Here is a 21,633-nt window from a genome sequence, read left to right on the forward strand (position 1 = left end):
AAGAATGAAATAAGCAAAACAAAGTTGTTTGGAATTTGCGAAACATAACATAGAAGATAAAAATGCAAGCAAAATCAATAATTTCTATATTAAACTAAATAACTAAGAAATTTCCATAATTTAATCACTTCATTTAATTTATAAGAAGTATTTTATTTAAGTATATTCTTAAATATATATCCTTTCGGTTATAAAATTATTAAAATATATATTATTTCATTTCCATTATAGTCCCTTAAACATTTCCAGAGAACGTACATTCTGTGTCAGCGGCTTGTGAATGTGTTCGATGATGTTGGCAACTCTTCGACCGCGATTCGATTAGAAAACGTTTTCACACATTTCTTCTGTAATTTTTTATTGTTCTGTTGAAAAATATTTGGTATTCAATTCTATAATAGTGTAAAAATAAAGCTTAATTTGCGAGACATTAGGTGAGTGTATCATTATAACGTTTTTTATTGATTTACACATAAATTGCTAGAAATGAAATTTGCCCACCAAGCGGTGATGTCTAGCAAGGGCTGCTTTCGTCGCGACACACTGTTTTGTGTATCCGTAGACTAGTTTTTCACATATTCATATTTGCCAATTTTTTGTACTTTCAGTTTTGTAAAAACATTTGTTTATAAAAAAGGCACGCGAAAATGTCGTTGCCACCATATATGATACCGCCCAATGCTTGGGCGGCACAAATTATGGCGCAGCAGCAGGCACAGGCATATGCTGCTGCAGCCCAAGTGCAGCAAGCTCAAATGCATGCACACCAAATGGCAAATCAAATACAACAAATTCCTCCTCCGGGTGCACCTTTACCGGTACCGATGACAAATGGAACTGTTGGTATGGCACAAAGTGGAATAGGTGGTAATAGTGTTGGTGGTATCAATCAAGCTCAACTGGGCCAAATACCAACACCCAAACCCGACATTATTACTGAGGAGAAGCTACAAGAAAAAGCACAGAAATGGCATCAATTGCAATCGAAAAGATTTGCAGAGAAACGAAAATTTGGTTTTGTCGATGCTCAAAAAGAAGATATGCCACCTGAGCACATACGCAAAATAATACGTGATCATGGTGATATGACCTCACGTAAATATCGGCATGATAAACGTGTATATTTGGGAGCATTGAAATATATGCCGCATGCAGTTTTAAAACTACTTGAAAACATGCCGATGCCCTGGGAGCAAATACGCGATGTACAAGTCCTGTATCACATAACAGGTGCGATAACTTTCGTAAATGAAATACCATGGGTTATTGAGCCAGTTTATATAGCACAATGGGGGTAAGTGCTACATATGCATGTTGGCGTATTTATAAGAAAATAATTTTTTTTTCTGTTAGAACCATGTGGATTATGATGCGTCGAGAAAAGCGCGATAGGCGTCATTTCAAACGTATGCGATTCCCTCCCTTTGATGATGAAGAACCGCCACTAGACTATGCAGACAATATTCTGGATGTTGAACCGTTGGAAGCCATCCAAATCGATTTAGATCAGGAAGAAGATGGACCCGTATATAAATGGTTCTACGAGCATAGACCACTCGTCGGTACTCCATACGTGAATGGATCCACTTATCGTAAATGGAATTTGACCTTGCCACAATTGGCAACGTTATATCGATTAGCCAATCAGTTGCTCACTGATTTAGTAGATGACAATTTTTTCTATCTTTTCGACCCCAAAAGTTTCTTTACCGCCAAAGCCCTTAATATGGCTATACCAGGTGGACCGAAATTCGAACCGCTCATAAAAGATCACAACGTTGGGTAAGCTCAAATAATGAACAAAATAAATTTTATTAATATATTTCAAAATTATATTGATTTTCAACAGCGATGAAGACTGGAATGAATTTAATGACATCAATAAGGTTATAATACGTCAACCAATTCGCACAGAATATCGAATTGCTTTTCCCTACCTTTACAATAATATGCCTCATTTCGTGCACCTTTCCTGGTAAGTAAATATCTCATCATAATCTAAATATTACATACCACCCGAAAACGCGGAAATTCAAAGCATTATTTTTGCACTTATTCAATGTTGGTGGTACAAAAAACAAAACTCATAAGAAAATTACTACTTTCAAGCGACTTTATTGTACAAAGTTTTTAGAGGTGCGATTTGCGTTGAAGCTGTAAGAGAAAGTTTACTCCCCTACAGCTGCTGACAGTTGCATACAGTTACATTTGAACATTAAGATATGAAAACATTAACAAATAAGGTGTAATCACATATTTATATAAACACTTTTATTTATCACATAGGTATCATACGCCTAATGTTGTGTACATTAAAACTGAAGATCCTGATTTGCCAGCATTTTACTTCGATCCGCTTATCAACCCGATTTCACATCGTCATGCTAATACCAAGGTTGCGGAGCCAATGCCGGATGATGACGAAGATTTCTCATTGCCAGATGAAGTACAACCTTTCCTACAAGACACACCGCTTTATACTGACAACACAGCCAACGGTATAGCACTGCTGTGGGCACCGCGGCCTTTCAACCTACGTTCGGGTCGTTCGCGTCGTGCTATAGACGTTCCGCTTGTTAAAAGTTGGTACAAAGAACACTGCCCACCAGGTCATCCTGTTAAAGTACGTGTGAGCTATCAGAAACTTTTGAAGTACTACGTATTAAATGCGCTAAAACATCGCAAACCAAAACCACAGAAAAAGAGGTTAGCCCAAAAAGCTGCGTTATAAAAATTTTAGTACAGTACCCTGTTTTTTTTTGGTTTAGGTATCTGTTTCGCTCGTTTAAAGCGACGAAATTTTTCCAAACCACCACCTTAGATTGGGTCGAAGCTGGCTTGCAAGTTTGCCGACAGGGATACAATATGCTTAATTTATTGATCCATCGTAAAAATCTAAACTATTTGCATCTTGATTATAACTTCAACTTAAAACCGGTGAAAACTCTAACCACAAAAGAACGTAAAAAATCACGTTTCGGCAATGGTTGGTATTCTAAAATGGCATCTGCATTTTTATAATTCAGCATAAACCTTCTTTTCAATTTGCAGCGTTCCATTTATGTCGTGAAATCCTGCATCTGACTAAATTGATCATTGACTCGCACGTCCAATATCGTCTTAATAATGTCGACGCTTTTCAACTGGCTGATGGACTGCAGTATATATTCGCACATGTTGGCCAGCTGTCTGGCATGTATCGCTACAAGTACAAATTAATGAGACAAATACGCATGTGCAAAGATTTAAAACATCTGATCTACTATCGCTTCAATACGGTAAATATGTGTGTTTCGAATAAATAAATATATATAGTCTAATATTTGTATATACTTTTTCTCGCAGGGTCCTGTTGGCAAAGGTCCAGGCTGTGGTTTCTGGGCGCCGGGTTGGCGTGTTTGGTTATTCTTTATGCGGGGAATAACTCCACTGTTAGAACGTTGGTTGGGCAATTTGTTGTCACGTCAATTTGAGGGCCGTCATTCAAAGGGTGTCGCGAAGACCGTCACAAAACAACGTGTCGAATCACATTTCGATTTGGAGTTACGTGCCTCAGTTATGCACGATATCGTTGATATGATGCCGGAAGGTATAAAGCAAAACAAAGCGCGTACCATTTTGCAACACTTATCGGAAGCTTGGCGTTGTTGGAAGGCGAATATTCCATGGAAAGTTCCGGGCCTGCCAATACCTATAGAAAACATGATATTGCGTTATGTCAAAATGAAGGCCGATTGGTGGACTAACACTGCACACTACAATCGCGAGCGCATACGTCGTGGTGCTACAGTTGACAAAACGGTTTGCAAGAAAAATTTAGGTCGTTTGACACGTCTATATTTAAAGGCAGAGCAAGAACGTCAACATAATTACTTAAAAGATGGTCCATACATATCACCCGAAGAAGCTGTAGCCATTTACACAACAACAGTGCATTGGTTGGAGTCACGACGCTTCGGTCCCATACCATTCCCACCGCTTTCATATAAACACGACACTAAATTACTAATTTTGGCTTTGGAGCGTCTAAAAGAAGCATACAGTGTAAAATCACGCCTTAATCAGAGCCAGCGTGAAGAATTGGGTCTCATTGAACAGGCCTATGATAATCCGCATGAGGCACTGTCGCGTATCAAACGTCATTTGCTAACTCAGCGTGCATTCAAAGAGGTATGTTAACTAAAACTAGGAAGAATTTTAACTTCGGCTGCACCGAAGCTAGAATGCCCTACACAAATAAAAAAGTTTCTATGCAAGATCTGAATTTTGATCGGTCCGTTTATGTGAAGATTTTCCTTATACATCTTCCCTTGTACAAATTTTTAGGTTGGTATTGAGTTTATGGATTTGTATAGCCATTTGATACCCGTCTACGATGTTGAACCACTAGAGAAAATAACGGATGCTTATTTGGATCAATATTTATGGTATGAAGCGGATAAGCGTCGACTATTCCCGCCATGGATAAAACCAAGCGACACTGAACCGCCACCACTGTTGGCGTATAAGTGGTGTCAAGGTGAGTGAATAGCTATAGCCGGTGTAAGGAACATTATAATTTTATAATTAGTGTTTTTTACAATAAGTGTGCATACGTAGACGTTTGTGTGTGTGATTTGTAGCAAAGTGATTTGCATTTGAAATCCCCTTGTTGCAAACCTCACGCATACGCGTTTCTACTTTTCAACCAGGGAAACTATAAATACTTTTTTATGAATTGTAAGTTAATATTTTCTTTCAAATACCAACTGTGCCATTCGTATATATTATACTGACTTTTATACCTTACAATCCAAAGGCATTAATAATCTGCAGGACGTTTGGGATGTGGGCGAGGGCGAATGCAATGTTCTGCTGGAATCGCGTTTCGAAAAACTATATGAAAAAATCGATTTGACACTGTTGAATCGTTTACTTCGCCTCATAGTTGATCACAATATTGCTGATTATATGACAGCTAAGAATAACGTCGTCATCAACTACAAAGATATGAATCATACCAACAGTTATGGCATTATTCGTGGACTCCAGTTCTCCTCTTTTATAACCCAGTACTATGGTCTGGTATTGGATTTGCTAATGCTTGGTTTGCATCGCGCTAGCGAGATGGCCGGTCCGCCACAAATGCCAAACGACTTCCTCACGTTCCAAGATACAGTTACCGAAACAGCACATCCAATACGTTTATATTGCCGTTATGTGGATCGCATTCATTTATTCTTCCGTTTTACCGCAGAGGAAGCACGTGATTTGATTCAGCGCTATCTCACCGAGCATCCAGATCCCAATAATGAAAATATTGTTGGTTACAACAATAAAAAATGTTGGCCCCGAGATGCACGCATGCGGTTGATGAAACATGACGTCAACTTGTAAGTTGCTTGCTGTCCTTTATTATTATTAAGTCTCAAAATATTTTTCAACATGCTTTTAGAGGCCGTGCGGTTTTCTGGGATATAAAGAATCGTTTACCTCGCTCCGTTACGACCATAAATTGGGAGAACACTTTCGTGTCGGTCTACTCGAAAGACAATCCAAATTTGTTATTTAATATGTGCGGTTTTGAATGTCGTATTCTGCCAAAGGTACTAAATTACGAAAATATTTTTAAATTACAATATAGTATATATTGATTATTTGCTTATCAGTGTCGGACACAAACTGAAGAATTCACTCATCGCGATGGCGTGTGGAATTTGCAAAACGAGGTGACAAAGGAGCGCACAGCTCAGTGTTTCCTGCGTGTGGATGACGAGTCGTTGGGCCGATTCCATAATCGTGTGCGACAGATTCTAATGGCTTCTGGTTCCACAACATTCACCAAGGTGACACAAAATAATGTCATTCATACTATGAACTAGTTAATAAAATATTTTTTTTTTTTTGTATTCTACAGATTGTTAATAAATGGAATACTGCGCTTATTGGTCTTATGACGTATTTCCGCGAAGCTGTCGTAAACACACAAGAACTGCTCGACCTGTTGGTAAAGTGTGAAAATAAAATACAAACTCGTATAAAAATTGGTCTCAACTCAAAAATGCCTTCACGTTTCCCACCTGTGGTGTTCTACACACCAAAAGAGTTGGGTGGCTTGGGCATGTTAAGCATGGGTCACGTGCTTATTCCACAATCGGATTTGCGTTGGTCAAAGCAGACCGATGTCGGTATTACACATTTCCGCTCAGGTAAACGACGTTATAAATTAGTTACACATGCAATTAATTTATAAAAAAAAAAAACGTTTTTCTTTTTCTTAACAGGCATGTCACATGACGAAGATCAATTGATTCCGAATTTATATCGATATATCCAACCATGGGAAAGCGAATTTATCGATTCGCAACGTGTGTGGGCCGAATATGCATTGAAACGCCAAGAGGCGAATGCGCAAAATCGTCGTCTGACTTTAGAAGACTTGGAAGATAGCTGGGATCGCGGTATACCGCGTATAAATACACTCTTCCAAAAAGATCGCCACACACTCGCCTACGATAAGGGCTGGCGTATACGCACTGAATTCAAACAATATCAAGTGCTTAAACAAAATCCCTTCTGGTGGACGCATCAACGCCATGATGGTAAATTGTGGAATTTGAATAATTACCGTACGGACATGATACAAGCTTTAGGTGGCGTAGAGGGCATTCTAGAGCATACACTCTTCAAGGGTACATACTTCCCAACTTGGGAGGGTCTTTTCTGGGAAAAAGCATCTGGTTTTGAAGAGTCCATGAAGTACAAAAAACTGACAAATGCGCAACGTTCCGGTTTAAATCAGATTCCCAATCGTCGTTTCACACTATGGTGGTCACCAACGATCAATCGTGCCAATGTATACGTTGGTTTCCAAGTGCAACTCGATTTGACGGGTATTTTCATGCATGGTAAAATTCCAACATTGAAAATCTCCTTGATTCAGATATTCCGTGCTCACTTGTGGCAAAAAATACACGAGTCCATTGTTATGGATTTGTGTCAAGTGTTCGATCAGGAATTGGACGCACTCGAAATTGAGACTGTACAAAAAGAAACTATACATCCGCGTAAATCATATAAGATGAATTCGTCTTGTGCGGACATTTTGCTATTCCCCGCTTACAAATGGAATGTTTCACGACCGTCTTTACTGGCGGACACCAAAGATACAATGGACAACACAACAACACAAAAGTATTGGTTGGACATACAGTTACGTTGGGGTGATTACGATTCACACGATGTGGAACGTTATGCACGTGCCAAATTCCTTGATTACACCACTGACAACATGTCCATATATCCTTCGCCGACCGGTGTGCTAATCGCTATTGATTTGGCTTACAACTTACACTCTGCGTACGGTAACTGGTTCCCAGGTTGTAAGACACTGATACAGCAGGCTATGGCCAAAATAATGAAGGCCAATCCGGCATTGTATGTACTGCGTGAACGTATACGCAAAGCTCTACAACTTTACTCATCCGAGCCAACTGAACCGTATTTGAGCTCGCAGAATTATGGTGAATTGTTTTCAAATCAGATCATTTGGTTTGTTGACGACACGAATGTATATCGTGTAACAATACACAAAACATTCGAAGGCAATTTAACAACAAAACCAATTAACGGTGCAATTTTCATTTTCAATCCACGTACTGGCCAACTATTCTTGAAAATCATTCATACATCTGTGTGGGCGGGTCAAAAACGTTTGGGTCAGTTGGCGAAATGGAAGACCGCCGAAGAAGTAGCGGCTTTAATTCGTTCTCTACCGGTGGAAGAGCAACCTAAACAAATCATCGTGACACGTAAGGGTATGTTGGATCCGTTGGAAGTGCATTTGCTGGATTTCCCGAATATTGTGATCAAAGGCTCCGAACTGCAATTACCATTCCAGGTGTGTAGAAAACTAACGATTATTAATTAATAGTAATACAAAAAAAAAAACATTTTTCTATTATTTAATTATAATCATAATTTCCCTTTTTAAACAGGCTTGCCTTAAAGTGGAGAAATTCGGTGATCTCATTCTGAAAGCCACTGAACCACAAATGGTGCTGTTTAATCTTTATGATGATTGGTTGAAGACCATCTCTTCGTATACAGCATTCAGTCGTCTGATTTTAATCTTACGTGCTTTGCACGTGAACACCGAACGTACGAAGATCATACTTAAACCTGATAAGACAACTATAACGGAGGCGCATCACATCTGGCCAACACTCACCGATGAAGAATGGATAAAGGTGGAAGTGCAACTTAAGGATCTGATTTTGGCCGATTATGGTAAAAAGAATAACGTAAACGTGGCCTCGCTAACGCAATCGGAAATTCGTGATATTATTTTGGGTATGGAAATTAGTGCACCATCTGCGCAGCGTCAACAAATTGCTGAAATTGAAAAACAAACAAAAGAACAGAACCAACTGACAGCCACAACAACGCGTACAACGAACAAACATGGCGATGAAATTATTACGTCTACCACATCGAATTATGAAACGCAAACGTTTAGTTCGAAAACCGAATGGCGTGTACGTGCCATATCAGCTACAAATCTGCATTTGCGTACGAATCACATTTATGTCAGTTCGGACGATATAAAAGAAACTGGTTATACGTATATTTTACCGAAGAATATACTGAAAAAGTTCGTCACAATCTCCGATTTACGCGCCCAAATCGCCGGCTACTTGTATGGCGTGAGTCCGCCGGATAATCCTCAGGTAATTTGTTGTAAATTATTATTATTGTGTTTAAGAATTTCAAAATTTAAACTAAATATTTAAATTGTTGTTTATTCATTGCATTGTATCGTTTAGGTCAAAGAAATCCGTTGCATTGTTATGCCACCACAATGGGGCACACATCAGACGCTGAACCTGCCCAACACTTTGCCTACGCATCAGTACCTCAAAGACATGGAACCACTCGGTTGGATACATACACAGCCGAATGAGTTGCCACAATTATCACCGCAAGATATCACCACGCACGCAAAGATTATGCAAGAAAATGCCTCGTGGGACGGAGAAAAGACCATTGTAATCACTTGTTCGTTCACCCCAGGATCCTGCTCACTTACTGCTTACAAATTGACGCCATCCGGTTTTGAATGGGGTTCTAAAAATACGGATAAGGGTAACAATCCGAAAGGTTACTTACCATCGCATTACGAACGCGTTCAAATGTTGCTATCGAACAAATTCCTCGGCTTTTTCATGGTGCCCTCGCAGGGCAGTTGGAACTATAACTTTATGGGCGTACGACACGATGCGAACATGAAGTATGAACTGCAATTATCGAATCCTAAGGAATTCTATCATGAAATACATCGACCTTCACACTTTTTATTATTCTCCAATTTGGAAGATGCCGGCGACGGCTCGGGCGCAGATCGTGAGGATGTTTATGCGTAGTTTGTCATAAAAGAGACTAGCAAAACCGCAATTAGTATATATGGTTCATTCTTTGTTTTATGTTTCCTGATTTACAGCTAACACAGCATATGTTTGAAGACTTCAAAAGAATTGTGCGGTACGTTTTATAGCAAACGAGCTGTGTAGGTATAACTATTATAATAATTACGCACGTTTTAGTGAAAACGAAAAAGTCAATATTTTCATAAATGTTATATAAAGCGGATACTACACAAATAAATTAATAATTTTACGAAAATAATAACTATGTTTTCCCATGTTCAATTAAATGTTTGTAAAAGAAGGGAATCAGTTCATTATTATATTTTTATTGCATTTTTTTTATTATTTATTTTTTGATTATTATTATTTTTTTATTATTATTATTATTAATTTTTATTTTATTTTTTTTTGATTATTATTTTTTTTTTGATTATTCTTTTATTTTTTTTTTAATTATTTTTTTTTTTTAATTTGTTTTTATTTTTTTATTAATTTTTTTTTTTTATTAATTTTTTTTTTTTATTAATTTGTTTTAATTTTTTTTTTTTGTTCTTATTTTTTATTAATTTTTTTATTAATTTTTTTTATTAATTTTTTTTATTAATTTTTATTTAATTTTTTTTTTTTTTATTTTAATATTATTTATTTTTTTAATACTTTTTTCTATTATTTTTTTTTTGCAATAAAGACTTGAAATCAGGTGTACCAAATCAATATTGATAAAACGTGCACACTCTCTCACCCTGTAGCGTAATAATATGTATGTATATCTTCAACTTCTATCACCATTCTTCTGTAAATCAAGTATCCATATACATATATGCAAATCTTACTAATTATAAAAACTATGTTTTAAATTACTTATAATTTATTTCTATATTATAAATTTCAATACATTAGTCGTATAAAAAATATTTACAATTATTGTATTGCATTTAGGTGATCACCAAGTTTCATATCATATTTTGTTTTGATTTTTTTTATTAATATGTTCTTATTAATATTATAAGTTTTATTAAAATTTAGGTACGGGTATGTAAACCATTTGTTTTCTGTGGTATTTTACTAAATTTTATACACTTTCCCTATTTGTTCCCTAAATAGTCAAATTCTTCCAACTTTCGGACTGCACTGCAATTATTATAATATTTTCTTTACGTAATAGTATGTAATTTCGTTTTTAACTGATTTCTGCATAGTAACGTTTTTACATACACACACTCACACATGTATTTCAGTTTTTGTCTTTCTTGTTATTATGAACATTTCCATAGCAAAATTGCTAAATTTCCACCGAAGAAAAGGTATAAAATATTTTTGGTTTCGTAGGAAACTTCAAATCCAAAGCCTTCACCAACAACCACATGCCAATAAATACCGAACTTCTTATCCATGGTTTCCTTGATAACACGTGCCGCTTGCTATAAATATACATAAATAAGCGATATACATACTTGTATATATATAATTATACGTTGAAATGTAGGTCATTACTGTTAATACTTTTGAAGAATAAGTTTTGGTGTTTTTAGGTGTTTTCTTGTAAATACATATACATATGAACTAAAGTATAATTATTTAGGCCAGGCAGGTATTGACAAAACTCTCCTTATATATTTCCATTGGGAAAAATTTGGATTATATAAACAAACCAAAAAAACGATGCTTTTTTGAAACTTACCTCATAATTGCTCGAATATTTTTCACAAGCTGTAATACTCATCTCTATAGCTTCTGTGCGCATTTCTTCGTTCATATCTGAATGCTGAAAATATCGTTTTATTAATTCGGTTATATATGTTTATTCTTCCTTCAAATTATTATTATGATTCATTTTTTTTTTTCTGACGTCGAAGTTCTACTTCTGGTAGCTTTAATTTCATGACTGACAAATGGTGCATACCTTGACAAGCGGATATGTGTGCACGATTTTCTTTTCTGCTTCTTTTTCCGGATTCGCTCCCTCATCAGCCATGACGTTAGAGTTATGGAAATAGCAACTATTTTGGCTTTTGTAAAAATACACCAAAATATACAATTTCGAATGCTAAACGTTAGCTTATCGCAGTAAATATATATATTTTCGTAACGTAAGGTTTCGAATTTCAACCGAAACTACAAACAGGGAACTTCAAAATATTTACTTTCTCTAATACTAACTGTTGTGTGCTATTGAAAAGTTTCTTCTATAATGGGATATATATGCTCTTCCTCCCATGCATAATGGCTGACTGATTTTTGCTTGTCTGCATTGGAGATTTACTGACATCAGTTGAATATTTCTTACTAAAGAAACTCCACTAATTTTGAAATGGCTTTCATCTCTCACTGTTGCAATGGCATTTGAGCGCATGCGTTGTTTTTATTGTCTATTCTGTTACAAATTAGTCGAAGATTGCAAATATTTGCAGCATGAAGTTGGGGTTCTAAATATCACATAGTGCGCGGAATTCAATCAACCCCACCGCCAATTGTAGTAGGCAGACCTTATTTTTCCGGTTTTCATAAACTTTAAGGGAGGAAATCGTAATCACAAGAAGAAGTAGAGATTTATAAATATATGTTTATATAAATTTTATACGAAGTTAGAGGGTTGCGTTCCGCATATGTTTACAAAGAAATTCTCTTTAAATATGCTCCATATATCCGTAAATATGTATGTACATTCGTGCATTATAGAGCAAGAGTTATACACTGTTAACTTGATGCTAGTTCATTTTCAATCTCTTTGATTAAATTAGGTATAAAAAATCTTTGCTTAAATAATATTTTGTATTTTTTTTTCATACATAGTATTTATCAACTTTATTTAATTTTATCATTTTCTTAGTACATATAATAATCACTTATTAATTGTGTTGTAACTAAATTAAACCCCTACTTGCTTTCTTTTAATCCCAATTTTCCTCAGCATCATAGTTGGTGTCTGCTTTAGTATGTGAATATCCACCGCATGCGCCACGTTCGTCGTCATTTCCGGTCTCATCATATCCAGCATCATTCCACACTCCCAACTCCTCATCATAACAATCATCATATTGACGATAACTAAAATCATCCTCATCATATTCGGGTAATATGATGTGTTCTTCTTTTACCTCAATATCATTTTTCTTTAGAACAGCAAGCAATTCCTGCATTGTAGCGCCAATATTTTCAATATAGTCCCTTAAAACTATTAGAGGTACTTCATACACACGTAAATCGCAATTGAAATATCTATCAATACGTCGACAACGACTGATTTGGTAGCGCGCCTCATCCAAAATTTTTTGGTCTTTACTACGTTCATCAATATAAACTGGGAAGTCTACAGTAAATATTTCTTTGTATCGAACATCTGCTTCGGGACCACAATCTACTGCGACTTTGCTGGGAAGTAACTCATTATGAAGAGAAGGGTTCAGCAAATCACAACGTGCAAATATTGCCATTTGAGTTACGTTGCCAATATCTTTTCTATCTGGTGGCGCATCCCCAACACCCATAAAAGCAACCTTATAATTTGGATATTGTTGACAAATATTTAATGCCCAGTCCCGAAATTCAGATCGTTTCCATTCGAATTTGTGATCATCGTGTCGGAAACCATTTGCTAATAACGGCTCAAAAAGTACGTTAAATTCTGAATTTGGTGTCGAAAATATTGCTAGTTTAGGCTGCATAAAACCGAAAATATTTTTTGGAATATTCTCTAGTGTTTTTGGGTACAAGTGCTCAATTCTATTAAAGAATACAATATATTTATGTATTACTTATAATAAAATAGTTGCGAACTTACATTTCCAATGCGATAACTGCGTCTACATTCAACAATTGTTCAGCCGGCGTGTCAATACTTCCTTGTAATAAATCGATTCGCAAAGGAGTTTCACGTTTGTTCAAGTAGTCCGATACCAAGGGTTCTGCTCTCTGTTTATAGCTCCTTAATAAATTTTCATCAATGTCAACCTGACCAAATAAGAGTATAAAAGCTTTTTTAAAATATATATTAAATATCAAATGTATGGAGACTTAATAACCAAGTTCATATTCCATATTTGTGGGGTTATTTTAGCCAGGTGCTGTAAATAAATTAACCCGAGATAATGTAAACAAAGAAGAGATGCAAGTGACCAGAGCTAGTGACACGGTAATTAACCGTTCGTAATTTACTAAGCATAACAATAAATTTTGGATGACATGGAAACGGCATATGAAAGAAGAGAGCTAATTCATGGTAATGTAAACAAACTGTTACTAAATAAAGTTGTATTTTATTGTGAATTAATATAACTAAGAAGAAGTAAACACATATGCCGGAACGCGGCGAATAGGAATGAAACACACCGACAATGGAGCAGTTTTTCGACGGCGATTTCGTTGAGCTTGTGTTTGTAATGCAATTATCTAGTGTGTGGAATCGACGGATATCGGGAAAATTTAACTCAGTAGGTTTTGTAGCGAATTCTGCGACAATTACTAAAGTAATTAGACAAAATCATTTCCAAAATATAGCTCAATTTTTTCTGAATTAAAAGAATATAAAAATAAAGCATCGGATGTCGGATCATCGTGATAAAATCATTTTAAAAGTGTGTACAACAGTGAAAACTTTTAGCATTGAATAAGTTTTTTTTCTCTTGCTTCTGTCTTTCTGTCTTGAAATCGAAACAAGCGAAATAGAAAGAGAAAAAAAACGACCAAATTAGTCGGCCAACCAGCATTGAACCGAAATTTCTTATGTTTTTGACTTGAACAAAATTGTTGCTAAAATTTTAAATAATCGTTTGATATTGTGTATTAGGAAATATGTCTGTATATTGAATATCTGATGGGTAATTCATAAAAGGTTTGTTCCATTCGTAACAGTCTCGCGTTGCATCTTGAAAGAAATTTTTTAGCGCTGCCGCTGCAACCGAGCCGTTTGTTCGGTTGACACCGCTGTTTTCATTTCATCCAGCACTTGTCTTGCCAAAATGTTTTATGTGTATTGCCGTGGGAACTCGGTTGTATAAAAATTGCGTTAGTGTAAACTTAAAAAAATATGGGTTTTTTTATTAGAATTGTTAAAAAAATTATATTCTGATTGTACATACTCTTATTTCGGAAATATATTTGAAGAAATTATAATAAAGATAGATGAGTGAAGACAGACAAAAAACAGTGAAACAGTGGAATTGATCGATTTTTAATCGCAAATAATCTGATTCTTCATTCAAAATGGGAGAGTGCAATATACATATTGAAGAAACGTTTATAGTAGCGAAGAATTTAAGCTAGTAGCATATATAATATCGGAGTACATAAATATATATATATATACAGGAATATAGATGCCTGAGGGCATGTGCAATCGATTAATTTTTGCTCCTTTATCTGGTTTTGAATTGAGTTGTATGACTATTAACGTATTTTACATTCTTTCTTTACATAAATTTTCGTGGTACAAAACAAAGTATAATCACAACAAAAAAGAAATATCGTCTCTAAATACAATGAAAAGCAATCCGTAATTCAAAACACAAACACTAAAAAATCAACAAAGTCTACAACGATCAGCCAATTGTCAAAAAGTGGAAGCCAATTTATTGGAATGACATGAGCGCTTACATCGTCCAATAAAGTAATAGTAAAAATTAAAGCGGACAAAAAATAAACGTTGAACGTTCCTTCAGATAAAAATTAACAGAAGACAACAGTAGAGTTTATAGACTGATTTTGTATAATATTAAGTACGAGATTACACATTTTAGATAAAATAATACTTGCTTGATATAGGTGACTGGTGCGAAATAACAAATGAACAAATCTACGTTTTTTTAAGTTCAAGTGCATAGAATATAGTGCACAACAAGAAATCTTCATCAAATGTTTGAGACAACTAGCAGCCTAATCTTTCCATAGTACTATTCGATCAAATTAGGAGTGAGCATTTAGGAGCTAAAAATGGGCAAACGTATGGCAGTCGTCGAGGCGAAGCATTCATTGCAAGCCACTCGCACTATTCGCAAACGTAAGCGAAACTCTTCCGGAGCAGCAATTGATTCCGAAATGATCTCGACAACAGCCAAGGCAACGAGAGGAAGTCATAACTATTGGCACGAAAATGATGACGAAGATTCATCTTCAAATGAAGCCACACATGTAACACCAGTGATTAGAAATCCATCTACAAAGCATGCCAACAATTCGTCAATTCTTCTTAGCGCAAATACATCACTGAATGAATCCCCAAAACCAGTGTATACATTATTACCATCCATTGTTAATGGGACTATTATGTACGATCTAATGCAGAAACCTTGGCGGCTTGGTAAACCTATTGGTAAGTGACTAATCGTCAGTGAGTATAAAAAATCTTTTGCTTTTTATACATATATTGTGTTAATATTGGAACTGATGTCAGACCCAAAGATTAATTGGTACCAATTTTGAATTCTTAATTTTTGTATTGTTATAACTTGTATAATTTGGGTGCATGTACATATGTATACCCTCATGTAAATATACATGTATTCTTGGTTAATAAAAACTAATATTCACTAACCAAATGTAAATAATTTTATATACGTACATATATTAATTCATTGATTCTCTACTTAAAGAGATATTAATATATTCGTTCTTTCTCTTAGGCAAAGGAAATTTTGGAGAAATATTTTTAGCTTCAGATAATACTTCCATTCCGGTTACTAATGAAAATGCAAAGTTCGTTGTAAAAATTGAACCACATTCAAATGGACCCTTGTTTGTGGAAATTCATTGTTTGATGAACACTGCCAAAGACGAATGTAAGAAATTTGTTTATATCAGAAATATTAGTCTTATTAAAACACTTTATCTTTTTTGTTAACAGATAACCATATAAAAACCGAAACTGATAAAAATAATAGACAAGATTATACGGCGCCACTAATGCAGCACCTACCAACCGGTATACCTAAATATATTGCATCGGGCTCTCATTATTTTGGAGATGCACGTTACCGTTTCCTGGTTTTGCAGCGTTTTGATCGCGATTTGCATTCATTGATAAAAAATTGTCGTGTCCATCAGAAATGCGTGTTAACTCTAGCCATACAGATTGTGGATGTTTTAGAAAAACTGCACGACAAGGGCTACTGCCATAATGATGTAAAGGCACAAAATCTTATGATTTCCAAATGCAAGTATTATAAAAAACAAACTGCAACTGCTCCAGTTGCAACAGGCAAAAGCAAATCATCCCGTTCTTCAAATGTAAAGTCTTCAAGCTATGATGAACACTACGAAGAAAAGCAACAAACAACTGATAGTGGAAATAGTTCTGAGCAAGAAGCAAATGATGATGAAGAGGATGAAGATTTCATTATAAAACGAAATAAATTTGTTGACGAATATGAAGATGAGGACTTTGATGATGGCGCTACTACCAACAGTAATAACAGTAACAGTGTAGATCTTTATGAAACACCACTAAATCGTAATCGCAAACGTCGTCCACGAAATAATATTGAATTTAGTGGTTCCAATCCGGTATTTAAAAAACAAAGAAAAAAATAATTTGTTAAAATAACGTTAAACTCATTTTAGGTACGCTCATGTCGCAGACAAAAAAGAAATTCCATATATGAAGAAATGGTGAAGTCTCATTATTTACGTCCTGCAAAACGTATTAGTTACTCAGAATTCTTTAATGAAGATACTACTTCCATAAAAGATGAACCATTGGAATCGAAGTCTGTGACAACAGATGATGATTTTGAAGAATTTTTACCGAGGTCTGCACGTCGTTCCGGTACAATAAAGAAATCGAGTCATGCTTCAAATTCCTGCTTACCAACAACACGGTTAACACGACGTCAAGAGAAAATTTTTAATAAGTTAAACGCTAATAAGCATTTACAAAAAACTAACTGCGATAATTCGCCATCCACAGCTGTCGCAGAATCGCTTGTAGTCGTTGAGGAAGAACGTATCTTCCTTATAGATTTCGGGTTGGCTTCCAAATTTATGGATAATGGGGTACATCGTCCATTCGTAATGGATCAACGCCGAGCACACGATGGTACTTTAGAATTTACATCACGAGACGCTCATATGGGTGCCCATTCCCGTCGTAGTGATCTAGAATGTTTAGGTTATAACTTAATGTTCTGGTCTCAAGGTTATTTGCCATGGAAGGATGCAGCAATTCAGCATCAACAGGAGAAGGTACATCGTGCAAAGGAATACTTAATGACCGATGTGCGCGAAATGTTGAAACAAATTTATGGCAAACAGGTTCCTAAATACTTGGGCGAATTTCTACATCAAGTTAGCCAATTAGCCTACCACGACCGACCAGATTATGGACGATACCGCCGTTTATTCCAACGTGAATTTCAGCAGCTTGGCTATTCACTTGCAGAATTGCACTTGGACAGCAAGGAAATAGTGCGCACTTGTGTACGTGTTAAAGAGGAAATTGAGAACAAAAACGATATATTCGAAATGAACAAACTCAACGGCAATGCAGTATGGAGTATTATGAGCAACCTTGCAGTGGGCACACCATTCCATGAGCGCACTCTCTCCAATAGGGTGTCGCCGAAAAACTTGAGGTCCAAATCTGACAAGAAATCTATGAAAAAGAAAAAGTTTTCATGGGCAGAAATTCTGTCACAAGATCCCGACCAGATTGCCCGCGAACGTGCCGAAAAAGAGTTCGATCGCGAAGAGGAACTTAGTGAAGTGCAACAACCAATAGTGCGTCGTTATGAAGGAAAACCAACATATGCTATATTAGAGATTGAAAATCGCCTAAGGTTAAGCGGCCGATTAACAGAAGATAATAGAGACTCACATCGAAGAGGCGCTGCTAATCAGACCGACGAAGAGGATGAAAATGATGAGGAACAGGATGAGGTAAATATTTTTGAATATATATAGACTGATACAGGTAATTTTCCTATAATTATTCAACAGGAAGAAATGGAAGTAGACGATACGGAGGATATGGAAGATAACGACAGAGATTGTGACGACGATGACGATGACGATGACATAGAAACGGACGCTACAGAAACCATGGACCACGCGCCTAATGGTGGACATAACACACGCGCACATAATACACGATCAACCAGAAAAAAAGATTATGTACAATTATTAGAAACAGATAGTCGAATTCAGTGTTCTACTAAGCAACGTACAATCAATTCGACAAAATCTGCCTTTAAAACAGCAGCAGCCACATCCAAATCGAGTCATGTTGCAAATAAAATGACTATAAAATCTAGTAGCAAACGGAGTAGTACCGCCGGTCGTAGTAATCGTAAAGGTTACATCAATGAAGGAACTCGAGTAAATAGCAGCAGTGTAGGTGGTACGGGAAGGCCGGAACGACGAACTCGTCGTTGCTTAATTGAGACTGAAACAGAGATGAATGATCTGATCGATCAACAGGAAAGTAATTCAAATTTTAATCCAGATGTTTGCAGTTTATTCAACGTTTGGAAAAAGATCAATAATGAAAACATCTACTATCGAGGCAACAACGCCGCAGCAGCGGCATCAACTCGGCAGTGTAAAAAGTGAAAAATGTAAACATGCAGAAGTTTCTACCGAAACTGTTCAATACTTCTAAATTTCACACCGCTTTCAATTATGTTAGTAAAATTTTTGCTAAACATTGCTTTGAAATGCATAAATAACGTAGAATAAAGTAGTGTAGTACAGCAAACCCGTTTGACAAGAGAAGAGAGTGAATAAATATTGTAAGTAGTGGTAATGTTTACATTTTTGTTATTTACCAACAACTCAATGTGCAAAGAAAATTGAAATGGAATGAGCAAAGTTAAAATTGTAAAAATCGTAAGAAGAGAACTCAAAAGAAAAATAAAATATGTGAGTAACATTAACATAAAAAACATGATGCAAAATAGTTAATTCTTATTAAAAATCATCTGTGTAATCATGTGAACAAATGATATTCATAATTGCAATTCTATTGGTAATGGATCGCGTACATATAAATATATATATATATATTTTTTTTTTTTGGTTAATTTACATATGTATATCGCTTTGAATCACTAAGAAGGAGAAACAAATCTTACATCTTTTATAAATGTTACATAAAATAAAAAATCGTTCATTTTAATCACGTGTAAAATTAAAATCACAATAACGCGATCCTCTACTGTAAATTTTGTATAAACTTTCCTAATACAACATACTTAAACTACTAGTAAGCAGATTTAGCTTAGATTTAATTAAATGAAATGGGAACGTTTCGCCGTGGTTTATGGAAAATGAGTACAGAAGCGCACACACTGAACTTACAAACAATATTTGCTTCCATGATTAATAATGGAAATCGCATCCTACAAACGTATCAACTAATGTCATTTAGACCTTGAATTTTATTGAGTACACATGTGCATTCTATTGTATCATACGTGACACCACGGTGCTGGCTATCAACCCATTCTCTTAACATATTTTAATTAGTTTGTAAGATTTACTTTTAATCTAGAAATTTAATTTACGTTCGTTTTACCTAAAATTCTTAGTTTGTTTGCAATGAATACAAGCATTCTGGTTATTTAAATAGCAATTCCTTGTTATTTAACGTTGTATTTTCTGGCACTGTGTGCACCAACAAGGCACAGATTTAATTCAACTTTACAAATTTGTGTTAACGAGCATTAGCGTTTTGTTTTAAAGTTAACATAGTAATATAATGTTTGGTCACATACAATTCACCAAGACGTTGTTTTAAGCACACTATACAAAAAGTGAATTAGTATTTGTTTATTTCATTTTATTGTTTTTTTTACCTAAATATTATTACTTTAGTTTTAAGTAAAATATCTAAATATATCCATTAATTAAAGGAATTAATTAAATACCATTAAACTTCATAAAATAAAATAAAAATAAACGTATTGAAATGAAAATATTTTATTTGCAGTTCGCCTATTACGAGTTCTTAAAATTTAAACTTGAATTTGTTGATTCTATAGGGTGAAGTGTTAAGGAAAATTAGGTGAATATTAAACTCTAGAAATTGGCTACCGAGAGCTGCAGATTCAAATTTGGTGTCATATGTATGACAGTCGCGCCTAACTGAACGCAGTGAACGGCTACTGGTCTGGATATCACAGTTTTAATACCCGCAAAGAATAAAATTTTTAGAAAAATGCAGGTACAAATGCTGCACCAATCATAAGATTACGATGGACACAACTACTTCACCATTACATGAGAAATTGATTTTATAACCAATCAAAGATTGCGGACTCCACTTAGTGATCAATATCAGACATTTAAGAATAGTAAAATATATATATATATTTCTATCCTTTAAGGACAACGTAATCTAGGCCTATAAAGCAAATATCCAAATTATTAAACTAACAGAATATCAACATAAAGATGCTCTTTGAGTCCGGCACATTTTCCTTTCATTGATTGGTATACCAATATGCTTAATTTATTTGGGGCACAAGTTCTGTCTTACCTCTAGAATATGTTCTATGCCTTCTGTACGGCGAAGCAATGACAATAATCGCATTTCAGCACATCCGAAATCTACCACCTGTGTAGAAAGAAACGCATTAAAAAAAAAAAGAAATACTATGTATCTCTTGTATACAAATTGAAATTGAGTGGATAACCGGTCTCACTTTTTTAAATTTGTGCCCCCAATGTGGATCTTCCAATATGCGTATGGTTGTGGTATATCGCTGCTCATATACTGGCGGATCAAATTTAATTTCACCATTGGAATTAATGTAACAACGAGCGTGCAGACCGCCATTCGGTAATTTATAATTAAACATACTTTTACGTCCTGACTTTATATTATATTATGGCAAATTAACCGCTTTTTGTTTATAAGCTGTCGAGGACAGTGAAGAGGAATAAAACAATTTCTCCCATATTTTCAGTTCTCTTATGTTCCATTCTCACTGTTCCATGTTATAAAGTAGCATTCACAATAGTTTTGCCCTAAATCAAAATACAGCGGCATAGATTTCTAACATGTTTACTGGCAATAAGACGAGATGCTTAAAAACACGTATTTTTAGTTATGCATTAATTAGTTATGGTTCTTGAGGACATACATTTATGTTAATGAAATGAACAGTGACCTCGATTGTAGAGAATGTTTAGACTAGCCTTTATAATTAGAAATATATGCGCATTACTTTTTAGAATATATAACTTATATTTTCCTAATTTTTAAAAAGGATCCATAATAAAAACACACCATATTTAA

The 21,633-nt window shown here is 35.2% G+C and overlaps 4 protein-coding genes across 12 annotated transcripts; 2 read left to right on the forward strand and 2 right to left on the reverse strand.

Moving 5' to 3' along the window:
* Positions 1 to 334: 334 nt before the first annotated feature.
* Positions 335 to 9,666, forward strand: LOC120771309 (pre-mRNA-processing-splicing factor 8). The gene is made up of 16 exons (XM_040099244.1): positions 335 to 434; positions 609 to 1,294; positions 1,354 to 1,782; positions 1,850 to 1,975; positions 2,287 to 2,706; positions 2,769 to 2,986; positions 3,052 to 3,278; positions 3,346 to 4,170; positions 4,327 to 4,519; positions 4,799 to 5,372; positions 5,435 to 5,585; positions 5,649 to 5,825; positions 5,897 to 6,188; positions 6,264 to 7,879; positions 7,977 to 8,708; positions 8,805 to 9,666. The coding sequence occupies exons 2-16, from the start codon at positions 648 to 650 to the stop codon at positions 9,399 to 9,401; spliced, it is 7,224 nt and encodes a 2,407-aa protein (XP_039955178.1). The 5' UTR covers positions 335 to 434; positions 609 to 647; the 3' UTR covers positions 9,402 to 9,666.
* Positions 9,667 to 10,316: 650 nt separating this feature from the next.
* LOC120770183 (dynein light chain 4, axonemal) lies at positions 10,317 to 11,589 on the reverse strand. The gene is made up of 3 exons (XM_040097408.1): positions 11,308 to 11,589; positions 11,086 to 11,169; positions 10,317 to 10,825 (listed from the first exon to the last, which is right to left on the reverse strand). The coding sequence occupies exons 1-3, from the start codon at positions 11,377 to 11,379 to the stop codon at positions 10,661 to 10,663; spliced, it is 321 nt and encodes a 106-aa protein (XP_039953342.1). The 5' UTR covers positions 11,380 to 11,589; the 3' UTR covers positions 10,317 to 10,660.
* A 589-nt stretch (positions 11,590 to 12,178) lies between these two features.
* Positions 12,179 to 21,276, reverse strand: LOC120770181 (small RNA 2'-O-methyltransferase). 2 transcript variants are annotated; one of them, XM_040097406.1, is made up of 4 exons: positions 21,038 to 21,276; positions 20,872 to 20,949; positions 13,186 to 13,355; positions 12,179 to 13,127 (listed from the first exon to the last, which is right to left on the reverse strand). In XM_040097406.1, exons 1-4 carry the CDS (start codon positions 21,191 to 21,193, stop codon positions 12,296 to 12,298), a joined length of 1,236 nt encoding a protein of 411 aa, XP_039953340.1. In that variant the 5' UTR covers positions 21,194 to 21,276; the 3' UTR covers positions 12,179 to 12,295. The 2 variants fall into 2 exon arrangements, with proteins under 2 accessions (XP_039953340.1, XP_039953341.1); XM_040097407.1 differs by lacking the exons at positions 20,872 to 20,949; positions 21,038 to 21,276 and adding an exon at positions 13,427 to 13,541 and having other exon boundaries at positions 12,180 to 13,127.
* On the forward strand, positions 13,743 to 19,142 carry LOC120770180. Of its 8 annotated transcripts, none has more exons than XM_040097400.1 (6): positions 13,743 to 13,834; positions 14,843 to 15,711; positions 16,022 to 16,177; positions 16,243 to 16,901; positions 16,959 to 18,272; positions 18,333 to 19,142. In XM_040097400.1, exons 2-6 carry the CDS (start codon positions 15,333 to 15,335, stop codon positions 18,942 to 18,944), a joined length of 3,120 nt encoding a protein of 1,039 aa, XP_039953334.1. In that variant the 5' UTR covers positions 13,743 to 13,834; positions 14,843 to 15,332; the 3' UTR covers positions 18,945 to 19,142. The 8 variants fall into 8 exon arrangements, with proteins under 8 accessions (XP_039953334.1, XP_039953335.1, XP_039953332.1 ...); XM_040097401.1 differs by having other exon boundaries at positions 13,775 to 13,870; XM_040097398.1 differs by having other exon boundaries at positions 13,779 to 13,978.
* Positions 21,277 to 21,633: the final 357 nt, after the last annotated feature.

Source organism: Bactrocera tryoni, chromosome 3 (genome assembly GCF_016617805.1).
Source record: "Bactrocera tryoni isolate S06 chromosome 3, CSIRO_BtryS06_freeze2, whole genome shotgun sequence".
Lineage (NCBI taxonomy): Eukaryota > Metazoa > Arthropoda > Insecta > Diptera > Tephritidae > Bactrocera > Bactrocera tryoni.